Here is a 19,987-nt window from a genome sequence, read left to right as displayed (position 1 = left end):
ACAGCCAAAATGTTCCAGCCGTGCTGGATGCCTCCTTAGAGTGGTGCCAACTTTCAGAAGCAATGAGTCTGGGGTGGGTCTTGCTGAAGAAGAGAGAGAGACAAATCTTATCTCTATCTTTAGCTCCAAGGGGCAACTGAATGAGAAGTAGATTATCCAACTTGGCAGCTCATCACATACACACAAAATCCCTCCCACCGAGGCTGTGTATTCCTCATGCCAAACCACCAGATGAAAAGGGTCAAACTCCGCCAATCACCTGTGTGGGCACAAATATCCAGATGCTCAGTATTTTTACAGAAAATAAAAAAGCCCACATCTGGATAATTAGTGGAATTGCAAACTTTTCTTCAGGGGATGCTGGCATTCTAGAGATGCCGCCTGTGTCCCGGGATCTGAACCTAAGTAAAATTTGTGTGTTCCAGGGAGGATATCAAGAACTGACCTCTAGGATTTTGTCCCCTGCCCCAGCTGCCTCCTGTCTTCTTTTCTTTCAACCTCGGACAGACACGTGCGAGAAATTAAACCGCACATCATGAAAGGCGATCTTATTTTATGAAATTGTCTTTCAGTGTTAGGAAGCATTTGCAAAGGCAGCAAAATATATCCTTGCTGGAACCCTCCCTGCAACACATTTTAATGGTCTCTTTCAGCATTTCTTGACTCCAAATGACTCCCTGTCATTGTGTCAGGTCCCAGGATAATGCAGGGTACTCTATAAACATCCAGTAATAGGACACAAGGGAAGCACTATTAGTGTGTCCCTCTCCTACCGGGCACAGAGGTTTCAAAGTTCAAAACAACTGAGGGAAGAAACTTCATTTGTTCTCAATAAATTAATAATGATCCTTGTGGGGTGGGGAAGGGGGGAACTAAAGTTTTTGAGCACAGGTTGATTCCGAACATTCTGAACGGACAGAATTTTCTCACTGACTTTGCGAGAAGAGCCAGGTAGGGGCCATTAAAGAATAAATTTGATACTTCATGCTAAGCAGAATATCCGTTGAAGAAGGCAAAGTACGAGGCAGAAGGAGCCTTCACAATCACCGTCAAGAATCTAAATTGTTGTACTTACTTGTGAGAGGCCTAGGTAGATGGAGACGGTTTCGGAAATGTACAAAAATTTTCCTTCTTGATTTAGTGCAAATACAAAGCCATCCAGGGACTGCAGAAAAAAAATATATATTTAAGTTAAAAAAACATGTGATGGAGATTTAATTAATAGGGCAGGTGACACAAAGCAACACCTACTGAATTTAAGACCCCTTTTTTCTTCACATCTAACAAACATCCTAAGATATTTCACCATTGCCCTGTATGGGAACAATCTCAAGGTCTGAATGAAGACTACAAGCTTTCCTTTATTTCGAGGCCTTCCTTATGTCTCTGTCATTTTGATCAAGATACATTATATTCATGTACAAAATTGGGTTGTGGTGATTTTATGAGCTGTTGCCTTTATTTATTTATTTTTTTGAATTCAGTAGTTTAAAAGATTAAATCAGTCAGATTCTCCATTAAAGAGCTGAACAGAAATGGAAATTATAATGAAACAAGAGAAAAAAAAGGTCCGTATATGAAGAGCAAGTAAAATCACCACTTGAGCTACTGTGGACATCAATAATTTGCTAATTAATAAAGGATTATACCCTTCTCAGTACCACTGCCTATTGTGGTAGAACAAACAGGAAAAGTCAATACATTATGGGTGAATGATTATAGGCTGAAACCTTACAAAACTGTAATCCTTTTTTGCAAAACTCTGCTTAAGTTTTATTGTGATAGATCTAGATTCTATTACAGTTCCTGAAATGGAAACAAAAGAAAGGGGGTGGGGAGAGAAGGAAGCTACGCATCATCTGTGACTCCTGAAACCTTTGTCTACTTTCCAAATGGAGGGTTGCATTGTCAGTTTGACGATCTGTGTAAATCATCATGGGCTCCAACTGTAATATACCACTCAAAGGGAGAGTAAGTACATTTGTTTTAAATTCTTGCAATTCAAGTGCATTTTATACCCTCAATCCTCCTTGTCTTTTGTTTTGCTTTATTTATTTATCTTTAACTAGGTAGGTGGCAAAGTAATGCTTGTATGGGAAAAGAAGTTTCAAAGATTAGTGGTTTTTACAAAGGCTGCGAATTTGGAAAAAACAGGAAACCCAAACTGGGAACAAGGTATGCGGCAACACTAAATTAACGACATAATTTTTACACATGGAAAGGTGAAAGTAACATGTAAAATTCAGGTAGAAAAATGGACGGTCTCAAATCTCAGCAATCATTTCAGTTGCCTAAAATACTGAACCTTTTTTTGGAGCCCTAAACGTATATGTGAAATATACATATTTTCATATTATATGTATGTAGGTACACGGAGGGGAATGTGTGTGTGTGTGTGTGTGTGTGTGTGTGTAGCATAACATTTGGATTCCATGCTTCCTGACCCATTTTCAGAATCTTACTGGTCAGAGACTGTGAGTAGCACCCAACCTCCTCTGATTAGGTGGGTTGTGAAAACACTTCAAAAGTCACATTACACGATTACATTACAAATTACATGATAGACAAGCTTCCGGTCAGGACATCGTCCATTTATTAAGCAACATGTGCTAGGCAGCTTACACGTGTTATCTTGTAATTTTCACAAGTATCAACTGAAATAATTATGTTATTATTTACATTTTATATACAAGGAAATTGAAGCTTAGTGAAGGTAGGTGACATGCCTGACTCTAGTTAGTGACGGAGTTTGGGTTCAAACTCTGATAGTCAGAATTAATGACAATACTGACTCCATTAAAAACAAAGTTTCTCTGATTGATATTAAATTAATATCAGCTTTTCAGCTTTTCTGAAGCGAAACTATACTAAGACGAGGCCTATGACTTAAATATCAGCACTTGATTTTGAATGGTTTGTTCAGATGACAAAATCCCACTGTTAGGAGAGAGCCAGGAAGTGAGATGACAGGAGAGTCCACAAGTCCCTCCCATAAGAGGTCACCTTGTCACCTTGCTCCATATCTCTCTCCTGGAATCAGCTATGGGACAGGGGAAAAAAGGCTGTTCAGTGGACTCCTTCGCTTTGATAACACTGACACCCACTCGGGAGCCTGGTGAGAGCCAATCCTCCAAGCTTGGGGTGTGGCACAGAGTTTGTAGAAGTTTGGGAAGGATCTTATTTCAACATGTCTTTACCTCACATAAGACATCTTCTGATAGCTCCCCCCTCCCTTATGAACCTTCTCCATGGACAGGTTTTCCACCCAACCCAATGGCCCTGCCCTGCCATACAATCATAGAGAACTGTGTGAGCCATCTTCTCGAACCTTAAAATGCTGCTGTTAGATTTGAGAGAGAGAGAGGAGACAGGAGAACTTTTCATGGGAACAGATGACAGTTGAAAGGCTGAGAGAAGAAAGGACCAATGAAACTGGCATAGATATAACCTCCTATAACTCCAAACCCTTTACAGGTGAGAAAACGGAGGCACAGAGATGTTGAATGGTTGGATTAGACCATACAGTCGGCTGGTGGCAGAGCTACGACTAAATCTGCTGTACCCCAATAATACTGTTAAAGTGTTGATGACATTGTATGGTCCTGACTGGCTTATCCAACTCCCAAATTTCAAACCAGTGGGCGATGTCTTATTTATCTTTATCTAGCAACAAGTGCTCAACCAAGACTTAGCAAATGCAGCTCTACCTCCAAGCTCAGTACTCTTTCTCCTGGGTCACATATGCTAGAATGACTAAGAGGGATGGAAATTATCTTCTGCAAAAGTCCTGGTCATGCCGCTATTAGAGTATTTGCAGATTCTGATGCCGCAGATGTCTGACAGAGTCTGAGATATCTCCTACCATTTGGAAGATCAGAGTTAGACCAGATTCTTTTGTAGTTCTCCAAAACATCTAGTGCGGGTCATTTGCCAGTCACACACATCCTTTATTTTCTCACTAAAAGGGACTGTGATTTTATAATGTTAGGTTCCTATCTCATGTATTTACTAAAAACGGTAGAGGATGTTTGGGCATCATAGCAAGGAAAAAAAAATTTCTGGAGGCTAAACATCTGATGCTATTAAGCAGCAGTGATCTAAGAACTGGCCAGTTTTGTTTGGCAAAGCAGAGGCTCTGACACATGTTCCAATTTCCTGGTGAGATTAAAATGAGTCTATGTCTACATGACACAAAGCATCCAGTCAATTCAATTAAAAATAACAGCCAATTTGGTGTGGGAAGAACACAACTAGTCAGATTAGTTGTCATCACAGATGCAAAACAAAACAAAAAACTAAACCAAAAAAAAAAAAAAAAACCTGGTTAGTCATATTTTTTTTACCTTTATATTTATCATGCCAATTATATCTACAGTGTGAGACGAATGTCCAAAACTCAGATGTGAGAGTACCTTTCAAATAAGGAAATGGGATATGAACCTGGTTCAGCAGCAGACTGGCAAGGTTGTTCTTCACACAGCTATTGCCTTCTGACTGAGGGACGTCCCTATCCATAGTTAGCTCTATTCTGCTGCTTAGAAAAGTTTTAAGAGTAGCACCAATATTGGTTTAATGTATGTGTCTTAGTCTTAAAAGGTGGCAGGTGGAAGGAAGCATCCAATCAGTTAATCTTGGGAACTAAATGTGATTAATCTGAAAATTCTATGGAATTTTGAAAAATTCTGAATCAAGAAAGCTACTACATTCTGAGCTTTTTCAATCACTGCAGGCTACTTTTTAATTTTTTTTTTAAACTGCCCACTGTTTTCAACAGGCGCCAATTAAGATTCTGGGGTCAAAGGGTTAATTACATCTCCTTACTCACTATGTAGAATTTTCTGATTATTAACTAAGGTTGGATTAAGATGAAAAAGAACCTACACAAATGTTAATGCTAGTCCCTCCTTGAGAAGATTTATTATAAAGCCATGCTGAAATCTATCTGCTTTCCTCAAAGCAGATGGAGAACAAAATCTTAGAAGAAACAGTAAAACAGACATTTTAAAGGCATGCTAGTATCTGATTTATCAAGACAGTTTTCTTATTACTAAAACCAGTTCTTAGCCATCCTGACAGGGCTGATAGGAGATTTCCTTTGTCACATCCTGGTAAGTCTATGAGGTACACATGCAGGAGGGAGGCTTGGATGCACGAGTCAGGAGCTACAGCATCTCTGAATAATAATGCCTGTAATTATAATTTATATCCCCTGACATCAGTGTAACATATAAAGTGTAAGGCACAGTTTCTTAACCCGGAAAGCTGAGGGCCTCTAACAGAATTTGTCAAATGATGAGGTTATTTCCTTGTAGGGTATGAAACTAACTATAGCTTCATGATTGAAGGTATACTAATGTTTAATGCATTGTGCTAAATGGATTTATATTTGTCAAAGTAGTTTTGTCTCTGCTTCCTCCCTCCCCCCCCTCCCCACATATTCCACCGCAGCCAAATCTCACAGAGTGAAATCTTACTCTGGTGCCCTTATTGGGGTAATTCTCATGTATATAACCATTCTGAGATTAGCAGTTCTTTCTTCCACATTCCAGTGCAGAAGAGAAAAAAAAAATAAAAAAAAATCACCCCAAACTCTTTTGCTATGACCTCACTCCAGTTAGAATGAAGAATTACCAGTAGGCTAGGTTATTTTAATGACAGATTATTTTAAACTAAGCCTTCACCATCTGTTCCACCCCCTAATTATGAATGCAAAAAGAACATATTTCACAATTACATCAGTAAAAAAGTAAGATACACGTGATTTAAATGCATGCATGTGCTCCATGTCCAATGCACCGTGCATCTGTGATGTTCTTCTAATTCAGGCTCAGGCTAGGCAGAAAATACCCATCCATGGTAGAGTGCAGTCTCTGACAGGCTCAACTTTCTCCCCAAACCCAGGCCTTTGCACTGTTATGACAAAATGCTGTTAGAGCAGGAACAGAACATGGATGTCAGCACAATGCAAGCTTGCAAGCCATTAGAGAAGAGTATTTTATAACCGCTAAGACATCTTTGCTGTTAATAAGGAGAGGCTGTATGAGCAAATTTCTTCTGCTCTCTGGGCGATGGGTCAGAACTGGAAACCAGGAGAGTCTGCTCTGGAACCATGCCTCCATCATCATGAAAGAAGTTGAGTGAGTAGGCAAAGCACAGAAGAAGCCTGGCCTGAGGAGTGAGGACAGGGCTTCAATACCTATCTTTCCACTCTGTTTTGGCAGCAGATAAAAGAGTTAGAAAGAAAAAAATGTTTCTTAAATTTTTTTGGCCTTTAGATACAATAACACTTTGATAGAGCTCATTAAAATGCCATATTGCCCTCTGATTGCACTCAGGAGGTGATTCTATACTGCTCGCGCACACACATGTGGACTCCCAGCAACTTCAAGGAGCCTGGGACGATGCCCAGAAGTGCCCACATGTATCTGTTTATGGGGAAGAAAAGTTTCCCAAATTTTGTCTTTGCAATCTGAGTTTTAACAATCAAGCACTATGCAGAAACAAAAGCTTTATTTTTAGAACTAGGAATCTAAGTCAAGTATATTTTCTCAAAGTGGATAAAAGCAGACATCAAAGGTTTGGGCTTTAACTCTTAGGAATCTTCCAGAGCTTTCTGGCTTCCGTGTCTCTTCCTTTGCCCCCTCCCCACCACCATGAGTCAGTAACATGAGAGGTATAGCACAGGTTCATGTCATTATCATGTACCCAAAGCCACATGTTCTCCAATCACAACCAAATTAGATTCATTCAGTTGCATCTGAGCATTTGCCCACTAAAAAAGAATTCCAGAACAACAAACCTTGGTGCCTCAAAACACCTCTCCTAAGAGTTTCCTAAAACACATAAATCTAAACATCTTAGGTGAGAAAACAGTGCAGAGAGGCACAGACGGCCTCTCTTAGTTCTTAGAGGAGAGTTACCAGAATAAAAGGAGAGATGTTGAGCTAGTGAAATGTTAAAACATGAAAAGAACAAAGACATCTGCTTTCTGAGCAAGGAGATCAGGTTTTGCTTCTGCTCATTAAAATTCCATTTTGTGGAAGCTGTGTATCAAAGTGCTGACCTTTTTTCTCTGGGATGCTACTTCAAGCCTTACATCCAGCCTTGAGGGATGTAGATTTCTTGATTTGAACGTCCACCAAATGGACAACAGGGTCTGGTGGAAAGACAGGGTGCAGCATGTGGTGGAATCACACGTGTGTGTCTCTGAGCCACCAGGGGCAGCATGTGGACCCCACATTATCTGTGGCTGGTCCTGGGAGATTGGGACTCCATGAGGCATAAGCGATAAGTGTCCATGTGCTGCTCACAAGCTCCTTTGCCTCAGGGAGAGGACTCCCACTAGCTATTCTAAGGCACAGATACTCACTGGAACATTAAAACGTATCCTTTTTGTGTATGTGGTATATTAATTCACTGAAACATAGGCTCTTCAAAATCCAGGAGCTAATTCCTTATTGTGCATCTTTCCTTTTTAAGTCAGAGTTGTCTTTTCAAGTTAAAGGAAGGATTCCCATGCCAGCAGGAGCAATATAAACATTACACTGCACTAGTCTTGAAAGGCTGAAAAATGTCACTGCTTTGCTGCAGGTACTCATGGAGCTTGGTCACACAGAGGGCTCCAGGAGTATTTCAAATTGCCTGCGTTACACAAAACAGTACAATGAATAGATAAGAATTTTTTTCATTAATTTATTTATTTTGGGGGGGAAGGGCACAGGGAAAGGGAGAGAGAGAGAGAGAGAATCCTCAAGCAGACTCCCTGCTGAGTGAAGAGTCCAGGGCAGTGCTCAATCTCATGACCCTGAGATCACAACTTGAGCTGAAACCAAGAGTTGGGTGCTTAACCAACCATGCCACCCAGGTGCCCCTAGAAAGGTATAATTTAATCCTACTTTTCAGATAAGGAAACTAAGGCCCAGAGAAATTAAGCACACTGCTCAATGTCACACATCCGAGTATGGTAGATCTAAGAAAGAAGGATCCCTCTCTTTCTTCCTGATGCTGAGACTACCTGCTGGGTACTTTAGTTGTTTCACACCCATCAGGCTGTTCAAACTCTGTGCCTCCTCCAGCACTTGTTTCCACATAAGCGATTCTCGTGTTCCTACTGTTGAAGTGTGATGCATTCAGAAACTGACTGTTGACTCTGGGATGCTTACTCTGTTGACTGCTTACTATGCACTGGGCCCGAACCACCTGAGGTTTCCCAAAGCGGAACAAGGACCCAACTCACAAGCTGCTTACTCGCTTGCTTGCTTTCTGTCTGTCTTTATTTCTTTCTTTTTCTTTCTTTCAGATTTTATTTATTTATTCATGAGAGACAAAGAGAGAGAGCCAGAGACACAGGCAGAGGGAGAAGCAGACTCCCTGCGGGGAGCCCGATGTGGGACTCCATCCCAGGACCTTGGGATCCTGACTTGAGTCAAAGGCAGACGCTCAACCACTGACCCACCCAGATGTCCCACAAGATACTTTCTTAAAGAAAAATCATCTGTGAGGTTCGAGACTAAGCAAATGAGCAGAGCTGGAAATCAACTTTATAAAACAAAAAAACTGCAGAGCAAAGGCAGTTTCCAGCTTAGGATATACTCTGCACGAGTGGGGCTCCCTGGCTGAGATCACTAAGCTCCACACCTGTAATATGCGGTTTTTCATATAGAAAAGGCATGGATTTCAGCTTTACTGAGGTAAATTGACAAACAAAATTGTGAGATATTTAAACTATCCATTGTGACGATTTGCTATACAAACACACGGGATTCCTCCCACCTAGGTAACTGATACAGCTATCACCTTGCACTTTTATCTTTTTGGAACTTGTGAATGTATAGTCAAGAGACTGCTAGACCTTAAGGAAATTCTCATGTGTTGGAGGAAGGGGCTAATGCCTAAAAGTAGAGAAAGGACCCCACAGTGAACAAAAAATTGCTAGGAGAACTACACCTCCTAACAGCAACAGCCAAGACAAGCCTTGAGCGCATATACCAGTGGGCCATGGGGTTGGCCAGCACAAGGAGCCCGTGTCCTGTCCCAATGTTTTTTATTGAGACTTAGGGCTTTTTTCTTCTCCCTCTGGCATATTATATGCTATTTTATGTAGAAGTATATTGTTTTATGTAAGATAACTTTACAGGAATTTATTTTACAGTCATGTTTGCTTGGAAGTACATCCTCAATAATAACTAGGTAGACTCCTATTGCTATTTTTCTTATGGCCGATTATGACTGAACCTGACTGTTTAACTGGGCAGTGGGTAACTTTAAAAAATAGGCTCCTTAAGAGAAAATAGTAAAAGCTTTGTACGTGTATTCCTGTAGGTAAGGAGTTTGTGTCAGGGGTAGTAACAGTGATTAAAGAACGCTATAATGAATTTAGCATATTAAAAGACCATTTAGAGACCTCAGATATTAATCTGATGCATTCATGTGAGTTTCATTTCAGAAAACATTTATTGGTATCTCTAGGGAAAAGGTATTAAAAACATTTGTACTGAAAGGAGCTTGGTTTTTACAAATACAGTTGCCATGGATTGAATCATATCCACCTAAATTTTGTATGTTGAAGCCCTAACTCTCAAGGTGACTATCTGGGGACTGGACTTTTAGGGGATAGAACTAAGATTCAATGAGGGCATAGGGGTGGGGTCCTAATCCGATAGGACTAACAGCCTTATAGGAAGAGGGAGAGAGAGCTACCTCTTTCTCTAAGGGATATACCTGGCAAGGACCATGAGAGGGCACAGCAAGGAGATGGCCATTTGCAAGCTACAAATAAAGTCCTTACCAGAATCTGACCATGCTGGCACCTCATCTTGGACTTCAAGCCTCTAGAACTGTGAAAATATAAACGTCTGTTGCTTAACACTCAATTTATGGTTTTTGTTATGGTAGCCTGAGCTAAGATAGAAGGTTAGGAATTCTGGTTGGGGAAAACACGTGGGCCATGAAAATCTTTAGGGTTAACTTCAGGAAATCACTGTAGCTGGATTCTCTCTTTATTTATCATTCATATCATTAATAATTAATTTTTACTATAACCATATAAAGCTATAAATATGATGGACGGATAAGAGAAAGTAGTGTTTATTTCCAGAAATTGACAATGCTTAGTATTGTTTTTGAAATCTTTTTCAAGTAATTGTACCTCTTCTAGGCCCTACGTTTACAATACTGAAATCTTTATATTGGTTTTCTGTGCATTTCAAATGCTTAGAGGCTACATTGCTTCATTGCCTTAGCTCCATACAAAGCAGAGACACACATTTAAGGGAAAATCAATTATTCTGATGCAGTTGAGAACCTGGTGCTGAATGATCTTGGGATAAACAATTGGGTTTACCAATTGCTATGGCTTTCAGTCGCTTTGCTGACTTTTTTTTCACTGCTGTTGGCTACTGAGTCTTAGTGAGAAAGACCAGCATATATTGCTTGCCCACAGAGCTCTCATCCTATTCAGGGCTTCAAGAAAATGCTTCTGCTTTTATCCCCACATGCCTGTTTAACACACATGAAGCAAAGGAGATTGCTGTTTGCTAACATACTTGCATAAACGCAAAGTTTAACGACTCATGTCCTAGAAGTTTTCTTCAGAGAATCTCTACATGATATCCTTCAAAGGAGAGCAGTTCAGCATGGGAAATTTGCTAGGTGTACATTAAATGACAGTCTAAATGTATGCAATTAAAAGCGGTATGCTTGGCTCTGGGTCCTGCCCTCTGCCGTGTCCAATTCAGGAACAAAATGAAAGAACCAGACCAGGGTATGAGGTTTTTGGTGCTGGGGATTTTGTGGGATAAACACATTAGCAAAGAAGGAAATTAAATTAAATGACATTGGAGTTTGCTTCCTCTTTCTGATCTACTACAATGACTATCCTGACTGAAAAAGAATTCATAGCCATCACTGAGGAGTAACTGGCTATTTTACTATTTGAATTTGAGGATCAAATGATGCTTTAACCTAAATCTCTGAGATTTAATAGGAATCATGGGACTGAAGTTGTCTACAGAGAAGCATAACTAACGGAAACAAAAAGATAAAGTGTAAAGTGACTACCTTGAATGTAAAATCAGCTATGTTAAGGTAATTTGAAGAAGGCAACGAATGTATCTGCCTGGGGAAACTACTGGGCTTACTGTCTCCCTGCCTTTCTTACCCACCACATGAGGCAGCAAAAATGACAGACCAGACTCAACTCTTTTCTGTTGAAGCTATTTGACCAGTAAGTCAATAATCACTGCGATTTTTTTCTTTTAAAATAGGTGCTCAAATTCGTCTGAAAAGCATTTGATATAGTTCTGTTTTGTCTTGCAGTTTTTACTAGAGTAATGTATGGTGGCGACAAACAGCAAATTAGATTCAATACAGAAACTCACTAAATGGGCAATTTTTCAGGAAAGGATGTGTTCTATATATTTTGAGTTTCCTAGGTACTTAGAGATAAATATACTTTAAAGGTGCTCACATACACTTTTATAATTAACAAACAGGATGGACCATTTTATGGAGCTAAGAATGCCACCATATTAATTTCTCAGGGCAGAAGGAGATGTCAAAAGTTTTTGCCCATACAATCTTTCCTTTCCCTCCTGTCCTAAAGTGCTATCACGACACAGGATCTTCCCCTTTCCTGGACTCTTCAGTGAAGTCAGACACCAGTAAGTGACATCCCAGACCTGCCAAAGAATGGTAGGTCTTGATTTTCCACCTTTTCCTAGGCAGCACATACTGTTAGCCTGCTAGGCAGGTTTCACTTACTTAACTGTGCTTTTTGTCTTGAGCTATTCGGCACAGGGTACCATTGAACACTACAATCGACTTTAGCTATTGAGGCTGTATTACCTGACACACCTGAGGAATCACTAGAGCAAGTGTTTCCAGTGACTCGGGGCCCTGTGGTTTACTGAAGTTATATAATAGCCTATAAGGGATTCGCTCTAACAATAATCTAGGTTATGCATGATCTATTCAAATGCACTGATGTGCCAATTCACAGTAATTCCAAATGAAATTTGCAGTTGGCTGTATTGATAATTCATTCACTAGGAACCTTGAATCAATAGTCTCAGCCTAATTCTAATGTGCACAATGATCCATTTACCCACTCTTTTGACTTAAATAGCTAAAGATATGTTAGAACAAAAATAATTTGAAAATGGATGTATTCCACCATTCAATGCATTTGATGGATGACAGTCCATCTCTCAATGACTATTACACTTATTAAAATTCTATTTAGCCTACAGAATTTATAGTGGCCTCAATCAGATAGCCCTATAATATCTTCAGCCACAACTGTCACCTCCTACTTAGTCTCTCTCAACCTTCCATGTCAAAGGCATCCAAATTGCCAACAACAGTGGTATGAAGGGGCAAGCATATTGATTAAATTCCAAGCCTAATTTTTCAGTTGGCCCTCTGCCTGGTTTCTTTTTAAGGTATGGATATGTGAATTAAAACTTATTTTTATTATTAAAATGGTATTTTTTCTTAGCTGTCTAGAAATCCCAAGACTACAAGACCACCAATTTCACAGGTAAGAAATTTTCCATCTATCACTGAATACACTCTATCACGTAATAATATTTTTCATGAAGTCCCCAATAATTTAAGAACAATGAATCCTCATTAAAACTCTTCCTTAGACATATCTTAGAGTCTAAGTAAACATCAACTTCCCCATGAATGACAGATGCCGGAAAAAAGTGAGAAGTAGTACAATGTCACCTGGGATTACCTTGGAAATTGTAGCGCACTGGTTCCGAATCAACAGCTTCTCTCCCACATCTAGGTATTCATTTCAGCCCCCTTTTCATTTTCTATCTCTCTTATTTCCTTTTCCCTTCTTTTCCTTTCACCTACTGATTTGCATTCTGTATTCATCCATTTAGTGAAAGAAGTGCTGATGGTTGAGGGGATGGTGTGGTTGTGGTGGTACATTTATGCTGTATTTCATGGCTCATGTTCCCAGAAATCCTGTTCTGAATGCATTTTTATGTGGAAACTACCCTGGAGGGTAAAACAGCCATGGATATGTTTACACACAGGTACACAGGACTCATGGATGTGTAATGATTACTAACAAATTTTGAAGATGAAGAATGGCTCCAAATTTGTGTAGGCTAGTGTAGATTTTGTGTGGTTGAATATTGGGGATGGATTCTTTTTGCCTCCAATGAGATTTGTTCATTCTAGTCTTGACCTTTTCTAACAAGTAAGATTTGTTTTATTGTCTTGCTTGGGGGCTTCTCCTTAGTAATAGGATGACCTACTTTAATTTCTACTTAAATGCTTCGCAGGCTGGAGAGGGAGTTCCCCTAAAGGATTGAGCCCCTAAAGACTCAAATTGGCCTCTGTGCCCTAATGGAAGACTTTCATCCCAAAGCAAATAAAAAATATACTAAGGGTTTTACAAACACAACCTTAAGCTGTTATCATGTTCTGTATGTTCCTTCTATTCTTATTATAGGTAATCACACTTGCTTAAGACATTTGCTTCTCCTCTCTACCAGATTTTTATCCCTTTCCAGTTCTTTTCTGCCATAACAGGCTCCTTTCATGAAAATGTATAGCCAATATTATTTTGCCATTTCCTAAAAATCCCATCGACGTGGCCTAATGGTACACAGATGTGACCTACTAGGCAGGTCTGATGGAATATAGTTGGCCTCCCTAGTTTATCAACACCCTTAATTTCACTTGAGCTAATGAGACCAAGATAGTCTAATGGTGAATGATTGACATTATTGTCACTATTCTATAAATGCAGTGAGCCCAGCTCTTTTCCATAATCTCAGCAAGGTATAAGTAACACACTCTTACAGGCAATGAATCAAAGAAACTCATTCCTTCACATATTTCCAAATACAATTCTTCCGTATATTGGGCTCCCTTAACACACTGAATTACACGATTGCAATTAAAATTTCTAATAACATGATGGAATACAAAACCTTCATGTTGAACAGGATTAAAAATCCTCGTCTCAAAAGGCTTAGTCCAGACAGCAAAATCCAGGGGGTCTGCCCTGAGTCAGCTATGCCTGCTTCTTCAAGGCTGAATCTCTTGCTATGTAGGGACATGCAAAAGAGAACGGTGGGCGTAGCAGGTTATCCAGCAACTTTTTGAAGGAACCATATGACTAACAAACCCTTTTGTCATACTAGGCAGTGCGAATAGATGACACAAGAGCACATCTAGGCTTGACCACTCAGGTATAGAGAGGTGCCAAGCAGAAGTACCTAAGTGCCAGGTGACACGGGCTGAAAACATTAGGACCCTTCCCATCACTTTTCTGCAAAGGTCAGTGAACAACAGGACTGCTGACCTAGAAAGCAGCTGAAGTGATTTAAAGAGAACCAATCCTTTCACATCTCTCCCTAGAGTTTTTCCAGGGTGCTCTTTACAAAAAAAAAAGAGGGGATCTGAGTATCATCCAAGTCTTACGTGGGACACCAGAAAGGTGGATATATCTATCTATATCTATATCTATATCTATATCTATATCTATATCTATATCTATATCTATATCTATATCTATATCATCTATATCTATATCTATATCTATATCTAATCTATATCTATATATAGAGAGAGATTCCTGGCCTTGGTAAGAGGTGTAAGAGAGGAGACTTCCAGAGTTAGAGAGTTTTCTAGAAACTCTCAAAGAAGAGGATTAAAGAAGGAATAAGAGATGCGTGAGGCAGATAGATGTACTACTGCCAAGGCCATGGTGCCGTGATCATTGTTCAGGAATATGGTCTACAACTTTCACCAGGGAGACACCTGCCACAGCTCTTGAGAAATGCTCAGAGAGAAATGCTCCTGCTGCCAGAGGGCACAGTTCATGGCTCAAAGCCCTGGCACTACAGAGGGGTCCCTCTGATCCTACACTCTAGTCATCGTCAACATGAGACATCAGTCTGTTAGAAAGATTCTCGTCAGATTCAGAGGGATTCTAAGATTTGAGGCAATGGTCAAGGACAACTGTCTCCCCAATTCCTTCAGCAAAGTGAAAGAGCCTATCTGGCCAGAGTTGACCAAGTTCTATGCCCAGCTTTGAAATGAGAATCCTTCAAAAATCCTCAAGTGGCAATGGAAATGAACACAGGCACCTTGGAATCAAATGACTCGAGATGGAATTCTGAATTTGCAACTTCACTGTTTCCTCACATGAAAATGTACAGAATACCATCTATACGTTATTTATTCTACTCAATAGAGGTGTCAAGTTGATTAGGATAAATACATGTAAAAGTGCCATCATATGGTAGATACTTGATAAATGGCACCCATAGTGGTTTTTACTTGAGATGCTGACTTAGGAAGAGTGTTTGCTAACAAGAGTGGCTTTTAACTGACCATAAGGAGAAATGCATAGTTGGATGAAGTGGTATAATCTACGAAGGCCACTAAAACTAAGTCAGATACGAACTTAAAGGGACAAACAAGAAAAGGATTCTTGGTTGAAATAAGATTTCCTCCTGCTCGTAAATATGCCTCTTAAATTGCTTTATAAACTCAAGTTGGGGACAGAATATTTCTAAGAGGGGAGAAGACTTATTGGCCTTGGGGGATTGTGGCAGTTATCAGAGAGAGACACACTAAGGAAATACAGGGTGGGACATTTGCATAATACAGTAACTCTGACAAGCAGATGAGAAAGAAAACAAACAAAAACGGGATAAAAATGATTTTAGTTTCATAAGCACAGTCATTTAAAAATGAGCACTACTGGGATGCCTGGGTGGCTCAGCGATTGAGCATCTGCCTTCGGATCAGGGAGATCCCGGGGTCCGGGGATCAAGTCCCACATCGGGCTCCCTGCTTCTCTCTCTACCTGTGTCTCTGCCTCTCTCTGTGTCTCTCATGAATAAATAAATGCATTCTTTTTTTTTTTTTAAATGAGTACTATTCTAGGATATACGCATATGTGAGTACTATTATACACCATGCTTATCAGTGACAACATTTATTCAGGTGGCCCCTGTTCTGGACCCTGGGACCCTGGGAGAAGGGCTTTATGTTGACTAATCCAGTTCAGTCCTCACTTCCTAACTTTGATGTATGTACTACCACTATCCCCTTTTGAGATGAGGAAAATTGAGATCACAGGGTAAGCGGTAAAGCAGGAACTCAAATGCAGCCTGCTATACTACATAGTAACTCTGAGGACTTGGAGCATATTTTTTCATGGCAGAGATTCTTTGCTTTTTGGCATCAAATTGCTACCATTTGTTTCTCTATGCTGAGTTCCCTGAGGCAGAGGGCAGAGAGGTACCATGCTCAAGGTGATGTCCAAAGGAGACATGGGACAAGGAGATGGTTGGGCTGTCTTCTCTGATTGTGACCTCAGCCAACTGAGAGGTTGTGGCAGGACTTGACAGTCTGTTAGGCATGGTTTAAATCATACCTTGGTAGATTATAATCTCTTGGGTACAGGTTGATTCCTAGGCAACTTTTCCCCTTTTGATCTCAATAATATACATTCAATAAAAACTATGGAGGCAGATATACAGGAAAGTAATTCTTCTATGCTCCAAAGGTATTGGAAACAGACATTTAACAGTCTCAGAAAAAAATCAGCTGTCTTTGAATTTTCTTTCAGACTAACATGTAATAGACTGGTATAAAATTCTCCAAGAATTTGAAGCAAGAACGGGCAATGTTCTAGATATTGAAGCAGTGAAGGTAAGGATAGTAACATACTCTTATTAGTAAGTTTCTATTAAATATACTAATATTGTAATGGTTTTACACTGATTCTGTATTGTTTCCTCTGTTTTCTCTTAAAGTATATAGGGAAGCAGATGAAAATGGGTATGGACTAGTAAGGAGATGGTCCTTAGGCCTCCTCAAACTCAGTTTTTGTGTTCCAGATGAGAACTGAGGCAGTAAGAGTGCAGGAAGATTTGGAGGGAGGAGGAAAGTAGCATCTTTGTCCATCACATGCTTTGACTGCTAGCTATTTCCTGTAAGTGCACAGCACTGGCCTGCTTGCTCACCAGAGTGGAGATGGGGGGGCCATGTCTGGGGTGGTAAGGAAAGAAAACAGAATATGCCTCATGCTGAAGTCTTGTATCCACTTAACAATTTTGCCTCAGTCTAGTTCTGTTTACCTTCAAATAACACCCATCCTCTGAGGTATGTGAGAGACTTCAAGGTGGCTGGCTGCCTCATGCTCAGCTAGCAGAGATCATGGTGTCTTAGGGAGTGTGTCCTGCTCTCTAGAGCCCTGCAAAAGGCCAACACATTCCTCTCGTGGTGCGTGTGCGCATGTGTGTATATCTGTATGTGTGTGTACACCGTACTGCCCAATTCTTTTTTTTTTAAACCCTTTATTTTGGTTTTAATTTTGCATTTCTTTACTTAATCTATGTACTCTTCCAGTTCCCCTGGGAGCCTATCATGAGTTGCATCATTTCCAATTCTTCTTTTAAATGGGGCAACTGATGGACACAATAGTTTTAAGTTAAATGTCTGCAAATGGGAACCATCAACACTGAATTTTAGAATTCTATGTTAATTTTCCTTTTTATTCAGCACTGTCCAGATCTTATATAAATTCAGTTTTGGGGTTCACTGCTTTATAGGAGGAGGAATTTAGAGAGGGTTCAAAAGGGAGTTGAAAAAATGATGAGATAATTGAAACATAAGACTTTTACAGAATAGTTAAGTGGACTGGATTATTCAGCCCAGAGGAGCCCCAGGGGTGACTGAGCACATGCCAGCTTCCTCTGCAGGGGCTGGCAACCAGTCCTTCTATTTCACAAAGGGCAAATGCAGTGAGCAGAATCTGGGTAGGAAAGGGAGAATTTCCCGACAGTGAAGATTATTAAGAACAAAAATGGGTGACTGAGGACAGCTGGATTGCCTCCTGATCTGACATTCTGGAAGGCCAGATATACACTGCTGAGAAGGACGGCTTAAGAATGACCCTGGTTGAACTCGGAGAGAAGGGAGTTGGATGGAGAGTGGGAGGAAGGCAAACAGTAAATGATGCTCACTTTGTCTTCTAAGGTTGTTGGGAGAAAGCCAGGAAGAGTTTCTGACCAACAAAACTGGAATTTGAAGCCAAATACATATATACCTCTATACTAACTTCATTGGGACACTAAGAACACTGTTGAAGGTGAAAGTCCAGTGGGTGGCTACTACAAAGGGCACTGTCTTCAAAGGGCTCTAAACTGCCTCCGTAAGATATTTATAATGCTATTATAAAGGGAAAGAAATTAACCTGCAGAGGAAGAAAAAGTAAACAAGTCCATTCCAGCAAGTGGGAAGATATACACATCCCCATAGGCATCCATTTGGCTGGCAAGATGGAAACTACTGCAGATCTGACTTGAATCCAAGAAGCAACTCATGAAGGTTCATAGTCCCTCCAAGAAGGTAATGGAAGGCCTTATGCACCACACAAGAAAAAAGACTTCTGGTGTTTGGACAGATGGCCCTTTTGTTAAAGGGATTTTCACAGGCGTTTTGGGGCTCATTGTCATATCACCCTAGAGGTGTTTGTGTTTTTCCCATTTCAGAGATGGACACATTGAGCCACTGAACACATCCTGTGCCATAAAAGGGAGTGAGCCAGTGTTCATGATCATGTGTTCTGTGTATGAAGCTGAGAAATGTGTAACCTGTGTGCAATGATCAGTGACAGTTCAGATATCTTAATTATCTAACTATTTAAGAACCAGGTCTCTATCCAGCCCCAGTCTGTCACAGCATCAACTACTCTTGCCAATATTACAGCTTTAAGCAGCATTTACTCTGTTGGTGAACACAGCATGTGGTAAAATGATTTACCATCATGAATAAACACATATGCTTGCTTGGGTCCAAATCTTACAAGTGACAACCCATTTTCTGGCCCATGATGTAATGGACTAGAAACAAACTAAAAGGTACATAATTTACTATGTGCAAACAAATAACTCCCTTGTGGTAAGTGAACTTTTTGATATTAAGTGCTGCACTTAGAACTGCCAGTTACAGGTCATGCATCTTTATTCCTAGCACATGTGTATACATATACACGTATGTGCACAAACATACCCACATGCAACACACACACACACACACACACACACACACACACACACTAAATATACCCCAATGGTATTTCTTTGATGCCTTGAAACATAACTCAGGCTAGAGCTGGTTGATAATGGATGCCTAATACCATAAGGTATCTGGATGGTAAAAAAATAAACACATTAAACAAAAGGTTAATAAAGAGATGCTACTCTAGGCGACAACAAAAAGAAGTGCCAATAGATCATTCCTGCTTTAAGAAAACAAACAAAAAGCCCACGTAACTCCTATGCCTCATAGTGGCATCCTCTACCCTGCATGCGTCCCCCAATAGACAGACACGTCATTTTACTTTTAGTCTTGTTCTCATTTGATGTTTACATTTTATTTTCTCATTCCCTTTCCTGAATCCCCTGCTTCTAGTTTCCAGCATGGTGTTTACAGAGACCTTTACGAGAATCAGGGAGGTTGAAGAGACCCCATTTTTTCCCTTCTCTGTCCATTCTTTTTTTCTTCCCTCTTCCCAGAGCATAGATAAGTTTACCCAGAAAATAAAAAGCTAATACAACCTTTTGCTCATCAACAAAAGTATGTCTTGTTGTAGCCAGGAATAAGTTAATAAAACAGGGAAAAGGCTTAGTGGCTTAAAAATAGGCTCCTTGGGGTTATGGAGGAACAATGTTGTTTTTTCTTCCCAGCGTGCAAGGATTTAATTAAGTGATAACAGTCACCTTGGGGTGGCTGCACAAGGCAATAATATCTAGGTGAAGAAAAATGCTGAAGAGCGTTGAGTACAGTCAATTTATCTTCAGAGAAGGCAATAAATGAACAAAGCATAGGTATTGGGCTGATTGTTTTGCAATGTTTCCATTACTGATAAGCATCAAAAAAAGGGGGACAGATTTGGTATTTTCAGCTTCTGAAATGTATTAAATACAGAGAAAGGAAATGA

The 19,987-nt window shown here is 40.1% G+C and overlaps 1 protein-coding gene across 5 annotated transcripts in view; it reads right to left on the bottom strand.

Annotated features, from left to right (window-relative positions):
* The window catches only part of NPAS3 (neuronal PAS domain protein 3), an 845,222-nt gene that overhangs the window by 235,967 nt on the left and 589,268 nt on the right, over positions 1 to 19,987 (bottom strand). For all 5 annotated transcript variants that reach the window (XM_038544466.1, XM_038544462.1, XM_038544464.1 and 2 more), the window contains one exon: positions 1,076 to 1,165. In XM_038544466.1, the coding sequence (XP_038400394.1) occupies positions 1,076 to 1,165 (90 nt within the window). The remainder of the gene's footprint in view (positions 1 to 1,075; positions 1,166 to 19,987) is intronic.

This window comes from Canis lupus, chromosome 8 (assembly GCF_011100685.1).
Source record: "Canis lupus familiaris isolate Mischka breed German Shepherd chromosome 8, alternate assembly UU_Cfam_GSD_1.0, whole genome shotgun sequence".
Lineage (NCBI taxonomy): Eukaryota > Metazoa > Chordata > Mammalia > Carnivora > Canidae > Canis > Canis lupus.
The sequence above is the reverse complement of the archived record's forward strand: the minus strand, read 5'-3'. Positions and strand labels throughout refer to the sequence as shown.